Genomic DNA, 19,626 nt, shown 5'->3' with positions numbered 1-19,626 from the left:
ATCCCCTGCCTCCAGCAGCAGTGAGCATCCATTTGATGGGTTTACACTATGGGTAGGTTGATGTTCATAAGTGCTGACTATAATCTCGCCATTTTTAAACAAGAGAACTGATGCTGCATGACTTCCTCCTTCACCATGGAGGAAGAAACTGAACTGGTAGACACCTTTCACGGGTACAGTAAAGAAACCTGCGTATGGAGAAAAACAACAACAACATTGATTTAGCTTGACTTTTCCCTTTCTGACTTGTAATACAACCATGAGTGGAAAAACCTAACTTGTGCAACTTATGTAATGTCCCCAGGAACAAAATTGATTGTAAACCTACTGCATGATCTTATATATCCATTATGATTCAGCATAGCATACCTGTGTTTGGATTATATCCATTACCAACATTAGTGATGACATGTCTGTAGACCAGAGTAGTGTGAACATTGTAAGGTCCTGTGTTTCCGACTCCAGAGGCCAAAAGTGAGGCTGAGAAAGACACTTGTCTGACTGTAAAACACACAACAGGTAATAGGATAAATAAACATTCAGTCCAGTATGGGTCTATAAATACACACACGTATAGTTTTCTGCCTTACCTTCATTCTGCTTCTGTAGAAACTGCACCTCATGATCTGTGGCATTCCATCTGGCTTCAAGAGAAGCTGTGTGAGAATACATTAATTAAAAAAAGTTTTTAAAACATTTTGTGAAATGTTTTAGAAAAAGTCTCTAGCTACATGTACAATGTATAGGGGGCGGCGGTGACTCAGGGGTAGAGTAGCCGGATGGTAACCACAAGGTTGCCTGTTCGAATTCGGGCTCCCCAGAGTTAGTGTCCTTGAGCAAGACACTGAACCCCAAATTGCTCCTGATGTGCTGGCTAGTGCCTTGCATGGTTTCTGCCGCCATCGGTGTATGAATGTGTGTGTGAATGGGTGAATTGATGCACAATCTATGTAAAGCACATTGGATAAAGGCGCTATATAAATGCACCATTCACCAATAGAAATATACCTTTAATCAGACTGTCGCTGTCAGCGAGTCTTTCCATCGCCACGAGTAGGTCCTGTTGGGTTTGTCGTAGGTCCTGTTGGGTTTGTTGTAGGTCCTGTTGGGTTTGTCGTAGTTCCTGTTGGGTCTGTCGTAGCTCAATCCGCTGCTCTGTCATCAGAGCAGTCATGTCTCTCAGCACAGCATGGATGTCAGGCTGGCAGGTTTGTTGGGTGAAGGTAGAGGCTGCGGCTTTGTCTCCCTGTGGGGCAGTGTGAACACCACTGATCCTTCCTGCTCTATTAACAAGCTGCTGTGGAATCTCATTCAAGCTAAGCTCATCTACAGTGTCTCCCCTTACCTCTGCACATGACAGGTAGCCTAGTAACAACAAGCCCCAAAAAGACACCATAGTGACTCTGTATCTGGATGCAGTCATTCTAAAGCTCTTCACTCTTGTGTTTGGAGCTACTGTCTCTGTTGACCTGTTTAAATACATCCCAGGCACATGTTTATTATTAATGCACTTTAACCCAGTATTATCAAAACGTATTAATCTTATCTAAACTTGCGTTCAGTGAACTGTGACGCTTTTATTTTTCTCCTCTTATTTCCTCCATAAAACATAGACTACCAGGACATTGAGGACAAAGACACACTTCAAAGCAGTCACAAAAAACCAACAACAGGGCTTTGTCTGTGAAGTTCTCTCACTTCAAAGTCCATGGTATGTGATACCAAAAAAAATAAGTTAAAAGGTAGCAGCTCTGTTGAGCATGTGCATTGTGCAGTAGGTCTATCCCGTACACATAGTAGTCCTTATGGGTGGTTGTACTTCATTGGCTAACTTATTTTGTCTCAACAGTTCACAAATATTGCTGCTGTGTTTGCACATGTATTTCTCCCAATAGTCAAACTCACTTTAGGTGTGTGTAATCTGTGGGAAGTACTGTATGTGTCTCTGATGTCTTGGTATAGTGGGCAGGTGGTTAGAAAGTGTAGCTCTGTTTCCACCACATTTTGTGTGCATTAGGTGAATAATCTGTCTTCTCTTGGGAGCGGCGACCTTTTTCTGGCAACCTTTTTCTATTACAAGGCTGTGTTCACTGAGTCTGTACCTAGTCAAGGTTTTCTAAAGTTTTGGGTCGTTCACCGTGCTCAGGTATTCAGCCAATGTATATTCTCTTTTTAGTGCTAGATAGCATTCCATTTTGCTTTGGTTTTGGGTTGTCTCTTTTCAGTATGTCAATTGTCAGGTAGCTTTCTTTTTGTTTTCTTATAATTTGGTTAAGTCCAATGGGTTTTATGTCTGCGTTTGTGCACGGAGTCCCTGGACCAGCTGACCACACACACACACACACACACACACACACACACACACACACACACACACACACACACACACACACACACACACACACACACACATACACACACACACACACACACACACAAAGACAGTCTTATCAATACCGCAGTATTATCTAAGCCTTTTAGACCTCTATCTTCACCTTTTTAATCTTGCGTGTGTTCAATGACTCTTTTTTATGTTTCTCTTCTCATTTCCTCCATAAAACGATACACGCCATGCAGGACAAAGATCAACACACAGAGCAGTCACAACAACAAAACGACAGATAGGTTGAGTGTCTGACATACTGAGACATTCGTTGAAAGGTTAAAACTAAAGCCATTATTTGAACATGAAGTTTCAAATAATGTTTGACCAAAATGTGTTGTAACCTCGACCAAGCTGTCAAGAAGATCTACCATTCAGTGGTGGAAAAGTAGGCACGTTTTTTAAATGTTTGAAAATGATCTCCTTTAATGACATGCCTAAAATAGGGATGCCAGTTTTAAAGTATATTAATGTTTATTTAATTTATGTTCGTTTATTATCAGAGTTATCTCAACACAGTGTAACGTACAGTCACTAGTGTTCGCTGTTTTGTGTGAGTAATTTTAACGGTTCCCCCCAGTCAGTGGTGGAAAGTAACATACATTAACCACTTTTATTGCACAGCTTGGTTGAATGCTTGATTCTGATTGATCAATCGCTGAATTCAGCAGTGTGATATTTCTTGATAATGACTGATCAGCTCTAGGACAGACCACTGCCTAATCAAAGCCTCAGAGCACCTGCTGCGCTGCTTGAAATGTATGTCGTATCCAACATGACAGCCATGTAAACAAACATACAATGTAATTTACAACTAAATGTTGCTCTGAAGAATGTTTTGGAAAACATTTGAAGCGAAAAATCATTATCGAGAAATAAAATCCCTTCAGGATGATTAAACACCTCGACTTCGACATCCTGTCAGTATCTTATTTCTCTATAATGACCGCCTTACTTATTTTAACTTTGGCTATTTGGAAATCGCACATGTAGCCGAAAATTGGTTCTTTAGTTATAGGCTGTTGAATGAAGCTTGTTTTGACCAAAAACGCAATCTGGATAGAAGATAAATGTATTTTACTAAATCTGATAACGTGGAGGCAGTAAAAAATGCATCATTCATACGAATGGCGAAGAGCGCCCTCTAGCACAATCACTGAAAACACGCCATTGACATCCATGGCAGTCAATGTGTTAAGTACATTTAGATACTTTTTCCTCAAGTATATTTTGATTACCAGACTTTTACTTGTAACAGAGTGTTTCTACATCGCAGTATTGATACTTTTACCCCAAGTAAAATAAATAAATAAATAAATACTCTTCCCGACCCCCCCCCCCCCCCCCCCCAGTGCCACGGCCTGTGGGATGAAGACAGACCTAGAGAGAGGAACGTACCACTGCATCACAACGAGTCTGAGGACGAAGGAGGAGGGGAGGAGGAGGAGAAGGAGAAAGAGCAGTCTGTCTCCATCCCCTCGTCCCGAGGAGGAGGCGAGAGGAGGGGCTCCACTCAGACACTGAAGTCCCTCGCCATGGGGACGTCCATGGACTCGGGACACGTCCAGGTCAGAGTTAATTTTGTCTCATAAAACATAAAACACTGGATCCCAAACATTGGGTTGGGAAATGGGTTCTACATTTTATTTTTGATTATTATTATTTCAAAACATTTTCAAAAGACATTTCCAAAAAATCAAAAACTTTCATGAATTAAAAACAAGTCGTTTACTTTTTTTCAGTCATTTCATGAAGAAAAACCTAAGAAATTCCATAAATTAAAAATCGAATGTTTTAAAATTGAGAAGCCAATGTGCTATTTTCACTAGTTTGGGTCCTCCTAGTATTTCCAATTTCCAATCTATACTTTTACTTCTACTCCACTACATACATCTCTGAGACAAATATACTTTCACTCCACTACAATTATTTGAAAACTTACTTTGTAAATTTTGATTATTACAAAACAAACTACTTCAGCCCTATACATTTCGGCCATTTGAAAATAGCCAATATACAAGCTCACAATGCCTCACATTGTGAGTTTGTAGAGCTGCTATTTTTAAAAGATTTGTATACATTTTATACATTTGAAAACCTGTGAAACGGGTCATTCTGCATAATGAGTTCTTTCTACTTTTGGTACATTTTGATACTGTTGTTACTTAATTAAGAAATGTGAGTACTTTTTCCACCATTGACTAAAACTAATTAAAAATTAACTCTGGTCCAGGTGCATCACTCCACCCAGCAGCAGACCTACCAGCGCCGCAAGAGCTCCATCAGCGGGGGGTCCCACATCTCCCGGAGGTCTTCTGCTCGCTCTAAAAGAGGTAAATGCTATGGACAAAATTAGATGCACTGTATTTATGTGGCTCTTTTACAAACACAACAACACAGTGCTTCACAGACATGAAAAGACCCACCTGCCCCCAAAATTACATTTCTTGTTTGGTTGATAATGTCTTTTTGAAACTTAATCGTGAAAGTCCTGGTAGTTTCTTGCACTCTGCAATATCTCCAAAGCAGAAATTCATTAATTGAGAGTTTTACAATTACAGACTGGTTTTAAAATCCAGACTAGCATAGCTGACATATAATATTTATAAAAGAATAATCTGAGAGGGAGCACAGTGGTGCAGTCAGTAGCGCTGTCGCCTCACAGCTAGAAGGTCCAGGCCGGGGATGCTCTGGGTGCTTGGGACGTGTTCTCTCCTCCACGTCATTACCGCCCATGCCATAGGTGGGGTTGGCGAGAGGGCCTTTTTGTGTGGAGTTGCTCACTCATGCATTGAAGGAAGCATGAGCTCGGTTCTGGGATTTGGGCTGTAAGTGTGAACATAGCCTTAGACTGGTGGGGTCCGGTCAGTGCCTGAGCATGTGGGTCTAGGTCAGTGACATCATGCCAGTCAGTGGACACGGTTCATTTACCTCCAGCAATGTAAATGACTTCCACAGGAAGCACGGCTTCCCGCAGCAGCAGCCGGCGCTGTGGCAGCGAGACCAGCGTTCAGCCCAAGAGCCGCAAGCAGCTCATCATGGAGAAGATCAGAGAGCAGCTACTAAAGGGGAAGGCCTTCACCATAAAGAGGTACGTACAACAACACGGACGCTACAGCATCTCTGGAAGTGGATTCACAGCTTAAGGCCATCGCTGGGTTTTGTTTTCAACACTGAGACCTCTGGCTGCTCAATCAGATTTTTCTCAGACTATTTCCCTTTCCCTTTCCGTGTCTGTAGCATGATTTGAGGACAGAAATGTGAGGACGCAAATTGTGATTGGGATGTGATGTATGATGATTAGAGCGCCCCTCACTTCACACGAGTATGATTTTAATGAGCTGGGCTGGGGATGGAGGATATTGGGGATATTGGGGTTCATCAAAAAGATGAAAAAAGCTCAATAAAGAAATATGAAAAAAGAAGAGAACCGCTGTTTTAAATTACTCTTTTTGACAATTTCTTGCATAAAAAGTAAAACAAAACTACTTGATTGTTGCTGTGACTGTGTTTTCCTGCAGAGCCATGGAGTTCTACCTGCCCATACGTCAGTTCTTCCACAACATCGTCCATCCTGAGTACAGTGCTGTCACAGACGTCTATGTCTTCATGTTCCTCTCTGACACCATCGACTTCATCATCATCGTCTTTGGATTCTGGGCCTTTGGCGTAGGTCCTTCCTTCTTGGATTTTAGATTGACCACTTAAAGGGATATTTCACTTATAATTTTATCATCTACTCAGGCTTTTGTGAAAACCCAGGACAGTTTTTAAGTTTTGCATTTTAAGTTGAAGCCGATCCATGTAAAGTTCAGCATGCCCTTCCTTCCTCCCTCCTCTGTCCAGAAACACTCGGCGGGAGCAGACATCAGCGCGTCCCTGTCTGAGGACCAGGTGCCGGGGCCCTTCCTGGTCATGGTGCTGATCCAGTTCGGGACCATGATAATAGACCGGGCGCTCTACCTCCGCAAGACCGTCATGGGAAAGACCATCTTCCAGGTCATCCTAGTGTTTGGAATCCACTTCTGGATGTTCTTCATCCTGCCCGGAGTCACAGAGAAGTAGGAGCTTATTAAGACATATAACATCTACTTGAGCCCCAGTGGTTCTGAAAGTGAGGTCCGGCGGCCGGGGACCCCACCAGGGGTCCTTGAGTTGGTTCCAGGAGGTCCGGCAGCCGGGGGCCCCACCAGGCGTCCTTGAGTTGGTTCCCAGCAAAATGTGTTAATATCGTTGCTGTCGGACATAAACCTCTTATCTCCATAGTCTAACTTTAACAGTATTAAAATAAATGCAGATCTGTGATTTGAGTTTGTAGATCTGAATAATTTTAACAACACAAATCTTGAATGGGGGTAATTGGCACAACATATTTTAATTTGGGGATCCTGGAGGTCCTTGCCCTAAGTAAAGACTATTTTTCTCAGCCTCAGTTTTCATCCTTCAGTATGTGTGAGCCCTTTCTTTTTGTTTATTGGGTCCTTGACATGAAAGCGTTTGAGAATCACGGCTTTAGCGAATGCACAGCTCACTGCAAATGAGGTCATTGTAAATTAAAAAGTAAGACAACACTACTAATTGTCATTCATTTCAAACGTGGCGACATCACTTGTCACTTGTTCTTGATTCTGCAATGTAATTTTATTCTCTTACTTTTCTATTTAATTGTATCCAAGTGTTAATGCTCTAAATGAGCTACACAATTAAACATGCTTTCTCTGCCTCGCCTCCATCTCCATCTTGCAGGCGTTTCAACGAGAACACAGTGGCACAGATGTGGTACTTTGTCAAGTGCGGCTACTTCAGCCTGTCGGCCTATCAGATCCGCTGTGGCTACCCCACCCGTGTGCTGGGGAACTTCCTCACCAAGAGCTACAACTACGCCAACCTCTTCCTGTTTCAAGGGTGAGTGAGTAGCTATGGAAACGAGGAATGCATCCGTCCTGTCTTGGAGGAGTAATGACCTGAAAAAGAGAGAAACAAGCACTCAGACGGCTAGTTCACAGTACGTGTGTAACGGGTGCACGGTTATGGCAGAAATAGTCTTTTAGAAAGGAAAACCAGCACTCACTCTAGGATTCTTGTTTATTACAGGTTCACCCCCAGCAGCAGAACATACTGACTTTTCGGCCCAATGGCCTTCCTCAGCGTGAATCAAACATAAAGACATAAGTGTCACTTATAAAGGGGACCTTTTTACCAAAAGAGGGTCAAAACAAGAAAAGAACCAACAAGAAAAAAACAAGAAAAAACACAATAATATCACAATATTCAACATTTGTTTCACAATGTTGAAAAAAGGAGTAATGGCCTGCCACACGTTTGTTGTGATTGGTCTTCTGGGTGCTACAGTATGTCATGTTTCACTTTAATTGATTGATTGGTTACTGATGCTTCAGGGAGGGACTTTGTGAACTGTATAAATTGCATATGAATTATGAATGTGTTGATGATATTAGTATTATTTATTATGCTATTATTAGATCTGGGAAAATGTATATTTTTGATTGACTGAATAATAGATGCTATATAGACAACATTCATCCACTACACTACACTCCACATCACAGCACCTCTGGCCTGGGTTCCGTTGTTCCCTGTGTCATGTCAGCACTAAAACAGTTTGCACCATTGCAACAAGACGCCTGCCTCCAAGTGTCTCTAAAGGGAAAAACGTACCTTCCCTGATGAAAACCGAAGCAATATGGATAATGGGGCTGTCAGCTTACAAATGTAAACAAAACAATCCTTCTGGACCCACCAAAATTATTACGATTATTATACCCCACCTTTAAAAAAATATCTGTGGATGTACTGTATGTATTAGAATTTAGATGTATTGTTTTCTTGTTTGTCTACAAAAACATGTTATCATCAATATAAACTTTTAATAGATCGACTGGCCCACTCAAATGTTTCAAATCATTCGTTATTTCATTTTGCATTCAGTTATCAAGTTGAGAAACAGCTCTGCATAACACACAACTTGCCCCGGTACAATAAAACACAATGTACATAATATGTATGTACAATATGAAGTGTCATTGCCTTCTGTTGCCAGTGGAGGATGCGCTATGAGCAATGACCATATTAAAATGAAATGGGTTTATGTTCATTTACGCATTTACGATGGTGCCAAGCTAGAAATAAAAATGTGAAAATAGGTAATCCACATAAGCCCTCAATAATTTGTCGTATGACTTCAAGCTCACACCCCCAATTGTGAGCTTGTAGCTCAGCTTGACATTTGTGCAAAACTTTTGCATATAATGACACGCCCAAAAAAAAGGATACCAGATTGAAAGTAGTTAAGAAATAGTAAAGGGAAAGAAAAAATAACAGTAAAAACTCGAATCGAGCTTGTAGATCTGCTACTTTTGATGCTTTTGTGTGATGCTGTCAGTATGATCAAGCAGGGCGTTCATTTACGAGAAACACAAACCATTAGCCCGACAGCAATGCAATGCTTTGTATGTCCAACAGGTTCCGCCTGGTGCCGTTCCTCACAGAGCTGAGAGCAGTGATGGACTGGGTGTGGACGGACACCAGCCTGTCCCTGTCCAGCTGGATCTGTGTGGAGGACATCTACGCTCACATCTTTGTCCTCAAGTGCTGGAGGGAATCGGAGAAGGTTGGGCTCATCTGTGGTTTTGTCTGTTGAAGGACGTCATTCAAAATCTGCTTTCTTTCTTTCTCTCTCTCTCTGTCTCTCTCTCTCTCTCTCTCTCTCGCTCTCTAATTTACACTACGTGGGTCACATTTCTTTTCCTCCCTGTTCTGAATTCCCATAGACGTGTTTAATATCGCGTCATAAAGGAACTGTGTTCCAAAAATAACAAATACATCAGCTGATAAGGCGAGAAAACGCTAACGTTACCTCGGCGTCAGAGTCAGAACTCAGAAGTATTTCTGTAAAGGCCCTTACATTCCGGGTGCATTTGTTTCATGCAATTTGCATTCATGTATACATCCAGACAGAACGCAAACATAACGAAGCGATAAAAGGACACAATTATTTAGTCTAACCACCACGTTCCGTTGAGTTGAACCTACTGAACCCACTGGAGAGAGTAATGGAAGTATTAACAAGAGCTTGTGAGTAAAATAATAACTACAGTGGATCCATCCATTGGAACACAGGTTATTTTTTCAACAGTATTGGACATACAAGATTTCAGCCTGACATGCACAATATAATAGTAGTGGTGTTAATACTAAGGAGTTAGTTGACTGTGTAGGGCAGTCTGTGCTGCATCATACTGTACGTCTACCGTCTACCATGATGCTTCTCTCTTCCACAGAGGTACCCTCAGCCCCGGGGGCAGAAGAAGAAGAAGGTGGTCAAGTATGGGATGGGAGGTATGATCGTGATGCTTCTCATCTGCATCGTGTGGTTCCCTCTGCTCTTCATGTCGCTGGTCAAATCTGTAGCCGGAGTGGTCAACAAACCCATTGATGTCTCCCTGAAGATCACCCTGGCTGGGTTCCAGGTACACACACACACACACACACACACACACACACACACACACACACACACACACACACACACACACTCCTGTTGATCATTCAGTCATCATCATCATCAATCATTACACAATGTTAGATTTATTTAGATTTGTATTAGATATAAGATATTTTTTCCCAATGTTCACCTATTATGACATGCCCAGAATACACACTTTGTGATGTTTGATTGATCTTAATTTGAATTGAAAACCAGGTACAATTCACTTTAAAAGCAGCATGTGACACAATGAATAGAATCAAAAAGTAAGAGATGCAAGAGAGAGCTGGAATGTAAGAAAACATACCTGCTCTGAAGGAACTCAAAACATGCTTCAATCTCAGGGTGATGACAAAGGATGAATGCCTATATTTTTGGGAAATGTTTCTGAGGCGAAGCATGTTGTTTTGTCTCTTGGCTTCATATGATTGAGATGTGTTGGCAGTACAACAAATCTGATTATGCTGCCTTTGAGTTTTGGTGCAAAACCAAATGCTTGCCTTCTACAAAAGGCCTTCCTCAGCTTTACGAACACAAGGGCTTGTTTGAAACGCTGAGGAAGGCCGATGATGTGCCGAAACGCATCTGTTTCTCTAGATAGACTGCTGCTGTGTGTTTGCTGAAAACAAAGAGATTGTGGGTATTCCTTTCTCTGTGTATCTTCAAGAATCTGAACCCAGCTATTGAGACTACTCCTTAAGAGATGAGTAGAGCGCGCCTTCTCCTCGCAGATTTTGATCCAGTGGGAGATTTGTCCTTCCTTCTACAAAAGAAATGTACAAACAATTATGCAAAAGAAGATTGTTTCAGTTGTATATGTTTTCCTTTCTTCCAGCCTGTGTTCACCATGAGCGCACAGCAGAACCAGCTTCAGGATGTAACGCCATTTGAATTTAAGAAATTTGTGAATTCGTACATTGATGACGTAAGTGTGCTTATCAGTATTGCATATGCATTGTACATATTGTATACCTGTACATGAATAGATGCAAGATATAATTTGTTTCTCATGTGTCTGGGATTACTATCAACAAACGGTGACCATGGGAAGGACATGCATCTGATTCTGAACTATTGTACCTTTAGGCAGGTTTGAACTGGAAATCGCAGTTATAAAAGACCATTAGACCGACGCTGTAATGACAACGGAGCTACCAGTGGTGTCACCAAAACCTCTACTACTAAAACATGAATATCACACAGTATGACTTTAACATTTCACAATGCCTCTCTCTCCAGACCGCTCTGCAGTGGCTGGAGGGTTACACTCGCGAGGACCTGACCATCGCAGAGCTGGAGGGAAGCTCCAACTCCCTGTGGACCATCAGCCCTCCCAGCAGGGAGAACCTCATGGTCATGCTGGAGTCCGAGGAGGACTTCCCCATCACCGTGGCCTGGTCCATTCAGAGGTACAGGTTCTGAATGTGCAACACCTTCAAGTTCCAACAACGTTCCAAGTTTACACTCTCAGGGCACATTTTGGAAAATGTGTCACATAATTGCAACGCATTGTGAGCCATTGTATGTGTTGTGAGCTAGGGACGCCATGTTTAAATGTGTTTAAAATCAAGACTCTGGGTTTTAATGTGTACTTCTGTGCACTCACTCTAACCCAATCAGGAACCTCACGCTGGGTGCTAAAGCTGAAATGGCGACAGGGAAATGGGTGACCCGTCTGGACGAAATCACAAAGATCCAGCTCATTAAACTGCTGAACGGCACCAGGGATGAATCAGTGTGAGTATGGTGGTAGTGCTCAGTTCAATGCCTCGGTTATCACTATAGTGGCATGGCATGCATGTTCTTCCATGTGCTGCACAACCACTTAGACCATCCAAGAGCTTTCAGAATCTGAAAGGGTATGACCTGCTTAGTTCTGAAAGAGATAAGAAGGGTAGGTACCCTCACAAAAAACATGCAGTAATCCTGGTCGGCCAGCCGGGGCGCCTGATGGAGGGGAAAATAACTGGTTGGAATAACGTGTTCCTTCCACGCACTACGTCCAACCAGGGAAACTCCCCCCTGGGTTAGGGTTGAAGGAAGTGTAGCGAGATAATTAGGCAAGATTATGATGTCAATTAGCCAGAGAGTAAATGTAACCCTAACTCGCCAGCGAATTAAAGGCACATTACACTCTATCCCCTTGCATATCATTAACGTCCAATGAGGGCGTGAGTTTCGAATATGGTTGTATTAATGTTAAAATTACGGTTCTCCTCGATGCACACAGATCAATGAACACAGACAGAAACAAAGAAACACTCCGTAGATTTGTTTAGATTGTACTAGCAAATGGTATATTTATTATATCGAAATACTGTTACAAAATGCTTGCATCTGGTTGTGTGCAATCATTCATTCAAAAATAATACCACATAGCAAATGAACGAGCGCGTCAACAGGTATTTAGTGGAGACATGAGCTTCAGCTAAATAAACTGTTGTGCATTGAAAATATATATTTTGCCAGGCCGGTGTGGAGTCCTACCTTTGATAACTCGCGCGGTGAAGCGGAGTTAGTCAATGGTAGTACACAATTAAATTCGATCTGGTCAAAATGATATTACAATTATAGCTTCGTTCTGTTTAAAACACAATGCAAAGATAGTTTCAGGAAGAAGAAAGAGGAAAGAGGAAAGAGGTTCTCCTAGCAACTAGGAGGTTTAAATGGTTGCTAACTTCAAGTTTACCTTAAATCATTTCCCGAGGAAAAGAGTAGCTGGTTCTCTAAATCAGGTTATAAAATAAGGAATCTAGCGTCGGTTTGGGGCATTAACATGTTCAATTCCTGGACCCACCTGTGGTTGAAATTCCGTCTAGGCGAGATCCTCAGAATCTGGAACCAGGAGTAATGAACGTAGTTAAAATCCAAAGGTGTTGCGCGACACTATAAAGTTGTCTTTACTTCTTTAAGTTTAAAATATAACGTAGTCGATCTGGTTCTCATATGAACACACCCAGTTGAGGTGATACGGAACTGCTCTAGTTCCCTGGGTCTGTGTTTAAAAGGCAAGCTCCACGCTTGACTTGTGTTGCGTGGTCGTTGCAAATTGGAAAGAGCAACCAAAATCGGTTCTCTCTGGTATATATTGAAGTTAAGAAAAGCGCCAAAAAGGCATTCTCTTTGTCTTGGGAACCAGCTCAAACTGGTTAGTAAATTTGCTTATTTTACCCCAAAGTCCGTTTGGAGGGGCTAAGGAATGTCGCACCTATAACTTATCGCCAGCAACCATTTGTTTAGATCTTTGAAGTTAAGAGCGCACACACACACATCCACACACCGGCACACACAGGCACACACGCACCAACGCACACACCCACACACACACACACACACGCCCACCCCTGGGTAAGCCGTTCAACCGTGAGGTTAATTTTCACACGTCTGGGGATGGCAGCGCATCCCCCCCCAATATTGAACAAAAGGTAGTGGTGTTTGGTATGTGCGTTCTTATTAAACAATGTGTGTTACAGTAGTGCATGTCATTCTGGTCTCACAATCAAGGGTTAGGAAGTGCATTTCTTGTGCCAGTGGCTGCATGGCACTGTCCAGTGTCTGTCATCTGTTAGGGTGAAACGTTCAGCAGATTCTGCGTGCCCCACGCGCATCCTGGCGGGGTTAGGGGAGTCTTCAGGTCCGGTTTGTTTATTCAGTGTAGGCAATAACTCGACCAAGTGTCAGGCACCACCGTTTGGCCCACATTCTCTGATTTTACTCACTCAGAGAGAAATGGGGAAATAAGGTGGTGTCCTTTTACTTAAATTGGCCAAGTTAATTTCACCCATCAGCTCTCTCTCAGACTACAGATCCCCCCTTAGGCTAAATAAAAGGCCGACAAGGTTTGTTGGCCGTTCTTTGGCCTATTTCCATTTCTTACCCTTCCTCCTTTAACTAGCTGTCAATTTTAGGCCACTGGGATGCCTGCCTTGCAGGTAGGGCCCCTTTCCGACAGCGGGGTCGGACTTCCCGTAGTGGTGTCAATGTTCGTGGCACTGGAGGGAAAGAGGAAAGGCAGTGTCTGTACGGTCTTTTCGGCCAGGTGTAGAGTTATGCTGGGTGCAGAGTAGAGTCCACTGAGGGAGAGGGGAAGAGAGAGAGAGAGAAGCGGAGGCAGTGTCTGTAATGTCATTCAGATTTCCCCGAGCCCGTATATGCTCCCAGGGGAAACAATCCAATGTCAGTTTTGTTCACAACACTGGCATTCAGGTGGGTGCCCGGTTCCGCTAGTTGCGGGGCGGCATCCATGAGGGAGAGAGAGAGGGAGAGAGAAGGAGCGGAGGCAGTGTCTGTAATGTCATTCAGGTTTCCCCGAGCCCGTATATGCTCCCAGGGGAAACAACCCAATGTCAGTTTTGTTCACAACACTGGCATTCAGGTGGGTGCCCGGTTCCGCTAGTCGCGGAGCGGCATCCATGAGGGAGAGAGACAGGAGATAGTGTCTTGGATGTCGTTCAGGTGGGTGTAAGGCTTCCCCGAGCATGGAGCTTACGCTCTCAGGGGAACACAACAATGTCAAAACATGTCATTGCCGGCGGGTCAAGGTTTTATTGACCACATCATGCACCCAAAACGACACAGCTTCTCTTAAGTCATTTTTACACTGAGCTCTTTTCTCCTATTGATAAAGTTGTACTGGTCTAAAGACTGGCAACCAGTGTAGTAGGGGAGAGGAAAGTGGAACAAGGGCCAGAGTAAAAGAAGAGGAAATAATACTTTCGTCTGTTGAAATATAATTCAAACGATAACAAAATATAAGGAGCAAATGGCTCAATGTCTATTGGGGAGAAACCAAGCGAACAGTAACTCCATTTTGTGCCTCTAGGCGATTTAACAGGCTAGTGCACCTACAGGTTTGAATTCCTTCCTCTAGTGAGGTTGCAGGTTGATCATGTCTCACATCAAGGCAGGGAACGGAACAGAAAACCAAACTCTATCCTAGGGGGCATTATTCTGCATAGGCATTTTTGAGGTAGTTTTGGTTTTAATACTTAGGATAAGAAGATGTAAACAAGAATTAATACTGTGTGTGATACGCATACTCAGTGGTCTTCCCGTTTCGGTAGGGGAGGAGATTTCTTGCTGTTTCACGAGAAACAGGGTCCTAGATTACTCAATTACTCTTCTAGATCTGGCAGGGTGCCCCGGTCTCCCTGGAAGGGGGCCTGTAAGGGGACTATTTCGAGACGTAGCTCAGTTCCGGGCTCCGCGTCGTCCTGTCCACACAATTTTACGTTGCGGCAGTGGTTGTCCACGGTCATATAGCGTCTACCGTACCAGAACGCCATACCTCCCATGAGAGCATACCCCAGGGCGACGAGCGTCACTAATAGCGTGTCGGAGGCTGACCAGGAACCTATCAGGGTGTTATTATCGTCACTGAGGAGGGTAGGTTTAATTAGGAGGGCAGCGTCCAGGGCTGTTAATTCAATGGACTGGGTGCCTTCCTCCATCTGTCTAAGAGTGGCAGGGTCAAAGTGGAGTTTGTAATTTTTGAAAAACTCAGAGACTTCGAGTTCGGCGTGGTATGGCTCATCAGACAAATAGTACAGAGCCATTTCATCTACATGGAAGATTGACCCTTTTGGCACGCTGACCCAGAAAGTCTGGTCTGGCAACGCCACTCGGGTGGAGGTGTCGTGTACATCATAACGGATGGTGCCAAACCTGACTGGAGTGTTCACAAGCCATCTATTTCCTATAATTTCCGCCCGGGTTAGAGTGACCTGTGCTCTGAGGGTCGATTGTGCAAAACATTGGGACCCGTCCGTCATGGGCTTAAGGCCGCAGATACCGTTGGTATTATCTCTTACAAAAGGCTTAGATGAACATAACCAATGAATGTTTTTCACCTTAGTGCACATGTTAAGATTTGGGGCGAGGTACAGATTGGGTGTGCTGTCATGGTAAGCCACAACTACAGGTGTGGTGATGCGGACATAAGTGTCGCCATGCCAGCCTCCCAAGTTCACCACATCTTTCAGTCTATAGATGTTGTGATTGTCTATTACTGGTAGGGTGAGCAGGAAAGCAAATTCTCTCCGCTCCGGGTTTACTGAGATGGGGAGTGCTGCACCTAGTGCATAGGCGAGGTCAGCCTGGGTGGTGCTGATGGCTTCCCCAGTAGCGGCGGATAGTATTTCTTGTACTAGAGCAACAGGAACTAAGTAAGTGGGGATTCTTCCTATAGAGAGAGCGTCCACTGAGGAGCTGGTCTCTCGCAACATGTCGTTAAACATCATAGTCACTACTTGGGTATGTGCAATGTCTATCCCTACTACTCTCAGAAGGTTCTTCATGGTGACTCGTGTTTTGTTGAGGAGGGTGCTCTGAGCATTGACTATTATTATAGTGTCACGGAGGGTTGTGCCCACTGACTGTAAGAGTCGGGCCTGTTCGTTGATGGCGGCTTGGATTTGGGGTCGGTCCGCCTGGAGCTCGCTAACTGCTTTGTTCAAGGTGTGGACAGCCACAGTGTTAATCCCGGCCGATCCTAAACTAAAAAGGGACAGGGCTGCCGTGGCTAACGTCGCGGCGACTCCCAGCCAACGTTTTGGTCGTCTTTTTGGGCCTATGAAATCCTGTTCTAATTCGTAGTCCCCCAAATCGGAAAACTCATGCTCAGATTCGGACTCGAGGGGGGCTCCTGTTGGAACCCCTCTCCTATTGCGGGGAGTTATCTCCTCTTGCCCTTGAGTGAGTTTCTCTAGTTGTTTTAGCTGGTGCGTGAGTTCGAAGTTGGTATGTTCGATTGTGTCTTCGGCCCAATACTGGCCGTGGTCGGTCAAAGGCCGGTCAAAGATCTCTGGTAATGACTTCAGGTATTTGTTATAGTAACTAAGTGGGCTGAGGTGTACCACCACCAATTTAGTGTATGTTCTACAGTCTGTGATCAACAGGCCTGGTTGGTCCCTCAGAACCACTCCGGTGGATGGTGCGACTGTAATTATCTCAGGTGGGCTCGCGGCTCCCATCCCTATTGTCAGGAACGTGAGTAGTTTTAGGATATCCATGCTATAGAGAAAAAGAAATAAGCACAAACAGACACGGCATGCGTTGGTTAGGGTGTACATGCAGTGATGATGTTCAGGGCACAAAGAACGCATTTATACACATATCAGTTTTATACTTTGTTAGCGGAGTTTAAATTGCAAAGTTCCTATTTTGATTATTTGACCCGGTTCTAGATTTCCTGGTTAGGTGATTGAATATTGTTTTGCATCATGGTTTAAGTTATCAGCCTTTTTGTTTTGTTCCCCGAGTCTTAGGGTTTAGTTATTTTCTGGGGCGTGTGCAATTTGATCTGGTTTCGATGTACCCATCTGGTCTCTGGCTCGCCCTTGCTTTTTTTGATTTGTATTTTATAGGCTACGGGTGAGAGTTTGTCCACTATGGGGTAGGGGCCCTTCCACCTGGGAAGGAATTTCTTGTTGAGTTTCCCTTTGGACTGCTTGGTCTTCCCGTCTGGGTGAGCAAAAATGAAATACCAAACCAAATCCCCTACTTGGAATTGGTCCTGCGAGGCCTTTCTGTCGTAGTACGTTTTCCTGGCCTCTACGCTTTTCGTTAAGTTTTCCTGAGCGAAAGCGAACGTGGTACGCAGGTGTTCGTGGAGGTCCGTCAGGTATTGGTGTGTGGTGTAAGCGGTGGCTAGGTTAGCTCCCCCTGGCTGGTATAACAGGTGCAGTGGCAAAGTCATCTGCCGCCCTGTCATCATTTCGAACGGGGACACCTTCGTGGTGGTGTGTGGCGTTGCTCGAATTGCCATCAATACGAGTGGTAATTTGATGTCCCAATCTTTTTGATTGGCCGCAACAAACTTTTTCAGTATGCCGATCACCGTTCGGTTTCCCCGTTCCACCTGTCCTGACGACTCTGGATGGTAGCTGATATGCAGTTGGTTTTTAACGCCTAATAGGCGCCACAGTTCTTGCATCACTTCGGCAGTGAAATGTGTCCCACGATCTGAATTAATCAGCCGCGTGGGTAGCCCAAAGCGTGAGAAAACATGATTCAAAAGCAAGAGTGCAGTTGTTTCTGCGTTGTTGTTTGCTGCCGGTAGACATTCAAGCCATTTGGTGAAAGCGCATGTGATGGCTAAGAAATATTTGTTACCCCTGGAGGATTTCGGGAATGGTCCTGCCCAGTCTATCTGCAGATCCGCCCATGGGAACGTGATTCCCCTCTTTTGTAAAGGCGCTCTGTGAGTTGGGTTGGAAGGTTGGAACTGACAGCAAGTCAGGCAACCTTTCACGTAGTCGGCCACATCCCGCTGCATCTTGGGCCAGTATGCCACTTGACACAACTCATCACATGTTGCTTGGACACCTCGATGTCCAGCCGTTGGTGAGTCGTGAGCGTAGCCCAGTAATACCCCCCTGTGGTGCTGAGGTATAACTAAACGTGGTGAAGTGTATAGGTCAGCAGCATATACCAATAAACCATCGGTCAGCGACATGTGCTCTTTTGACAACAGCAGTTGCGCCAAGTATTCGACCGAGTCCACGTCTGTGGGGGAAATAGGCGGTGGTGTGTCACCGGCAAGTAGCGCCACCATATGCATCAGGGCCGGATCGGTTGCCTGTAGCGACACTAGATCTGTGTCTCTTTGTGCAGGCGTCAAGGAGACGGCGCAACCTTGTTGCCCGTCTTGTTGAGCGCGTTTTGACGCACGAGTGATCACACAAACCACTGCCACGGGTTCCGTGGGTAGCCATTCGGGGAGAAGTTCCCACGGAATGCCATCCACGGCTCCCGCTTTGGCCAGAGCGTCAGTCTGGTCGTTGAACTCCTTGTCGGCGCCAGGTAGGGTGGAATGCCCCCTGACCTTTTTCCAGTAAACCTGCATGTCGTGGGTGTTAACCACGTGGTCGCACGCCACGATCAAGTCTTTGTGTTTTACTGGTTTTCGGCCAGCGGTTAGAAAGTTATTCTTGCGCCAGTTTGGAAGATGGCATGTGAAACTAAGCCTAGCGTAGTTGGAGTCAGTACAGATAACCAGTTCTTTGATCCCGTTATCGGCGGCGTCGCGTAAGGCGACAAGTGTGGCCGCGATCTCAGCGTACTGAGACGTTTGTGGCCCCAGCTTGAGACTCTGGGGTTCGCTGGGCGTGTCGTTCAACCATACAATGCCCACGCCAGCCTGTCTAGTGGGTTTGGTGTAAGAGCACCCATCCACGTATACAGTTGGCATGGTTTTGCAAACGTTCTCGTCGAAATAATGATGACGAGTGGGTAGAGGGGGTGACACGTCATGGCGGATAACATCTGGGTCCAGGGGATCCTGCGTGCACTTCTGACACATGGCTAGCCCTGAACCAAGAGGCATTTTATGATTCTGTGCGTACTTGACTTCGACATTGTGGCTCTGGAAAGTCATGAGCCATTTGGCGATGCGAGAGTTCGTCACCGCCCCTTCACGTAACCGTTGACTGTTAAGAAAAGTGACAGGCTGATGGCATGTCTCTACGATGACTTTTTGACCCCCAACATAGTTGGCGAAATGGCTGACTGCCCAGACCGTGGCCAGCAACGCCTTTTCGCAGTCAGTGAACTTCTGCTCAACGTCGCTAAGGCCTTTGCTGGCGTAAGCCACCACTCTCTTGTCTGCGTCGTGGATCTGGTATAAGCCCGCCGAAATACTCAGCGGGGAGAAACCCGCTTCCAGATAGAATTTCCTGGAAGAATCAGGGTAAGCCAGGCACGGGGCAGAGCAGAGTGCTCTTTTCAGAGTGGTCAT

At 44.6% G+C, this 19,626-nt stretch overlaps 1 protein-coding gene across 1 annotated transcript in view; it reads left to right on the top strand.

Annotated features, from left to right (window-relative positions):
* piezo2b (piezo-type mechanosensitive ion channel component 2b) overlaps positions 1 to 19,626 on the top strand; it is a 182,696-nt gene that overhangs the window by 145,826 nt on the left and 17,244 nt on the right. Inside the window, exons 42-52 of the mRNA XM_079529246.1 lie at positions 3,736 to 3,951; positions 4,617 to 4,716; positions 5,342 to 5,474; positions 5,905 to 6,052; positions 6,230 to 6,444; positions 7,130 to 7,288; positions 8,867 to 9,014; positions 9,685 to 9,873; positions 10,726 to 10,815; positions 11,130 to 11,299; positions 11,511 to 11,627. Coding sequence (XP_079385372.1) covers positions 3,736 to 3,951; positions 4,617 to 4,716; positions 5,342 to 5,474; positions 5,905 to 6,052; positions 6,230 to 6,444; positions 7,130 to 7,288; positions 8,867 to 9,014; positions 9,685 to 9,873; positions 10,726 to 10,815; positions 11,130 to 11,299; positions 11,511 to 11,627 — 1,685 coding nt within the window. The remainder of the gene's footprint in view (positions 1 to 3,735; positions 3,952 to 4,616; positions 4,717 to 5,341; positions 5,475 to 5,904; positions 6,053 to 6,229; positions 6,445 to 7,129; positions 7,289 to 8,866; positions 9,015 to 9,684; positions 9,874 to 10,725; positions 10,816 to 11,129; positions 11,300 to 11,510; positions 11,628 to 19,626) is intronic.

The sequence above is a fragment of the Electrona antarctica genome (assembly GCF_951216825.1).
Source record: "Electrona antarctica genome assembly, chromosome: 19".
NCBI lineage: Eukaryota > Metazoa > Chordata > Actinopteri > Myctophiformes > Myctophidae > Electrona > Electrona antarctica.
Note: the sequence above shows the minus strand (reverse complement) of the source record. Positions and strands in the feature narration are given on the sequence as shown.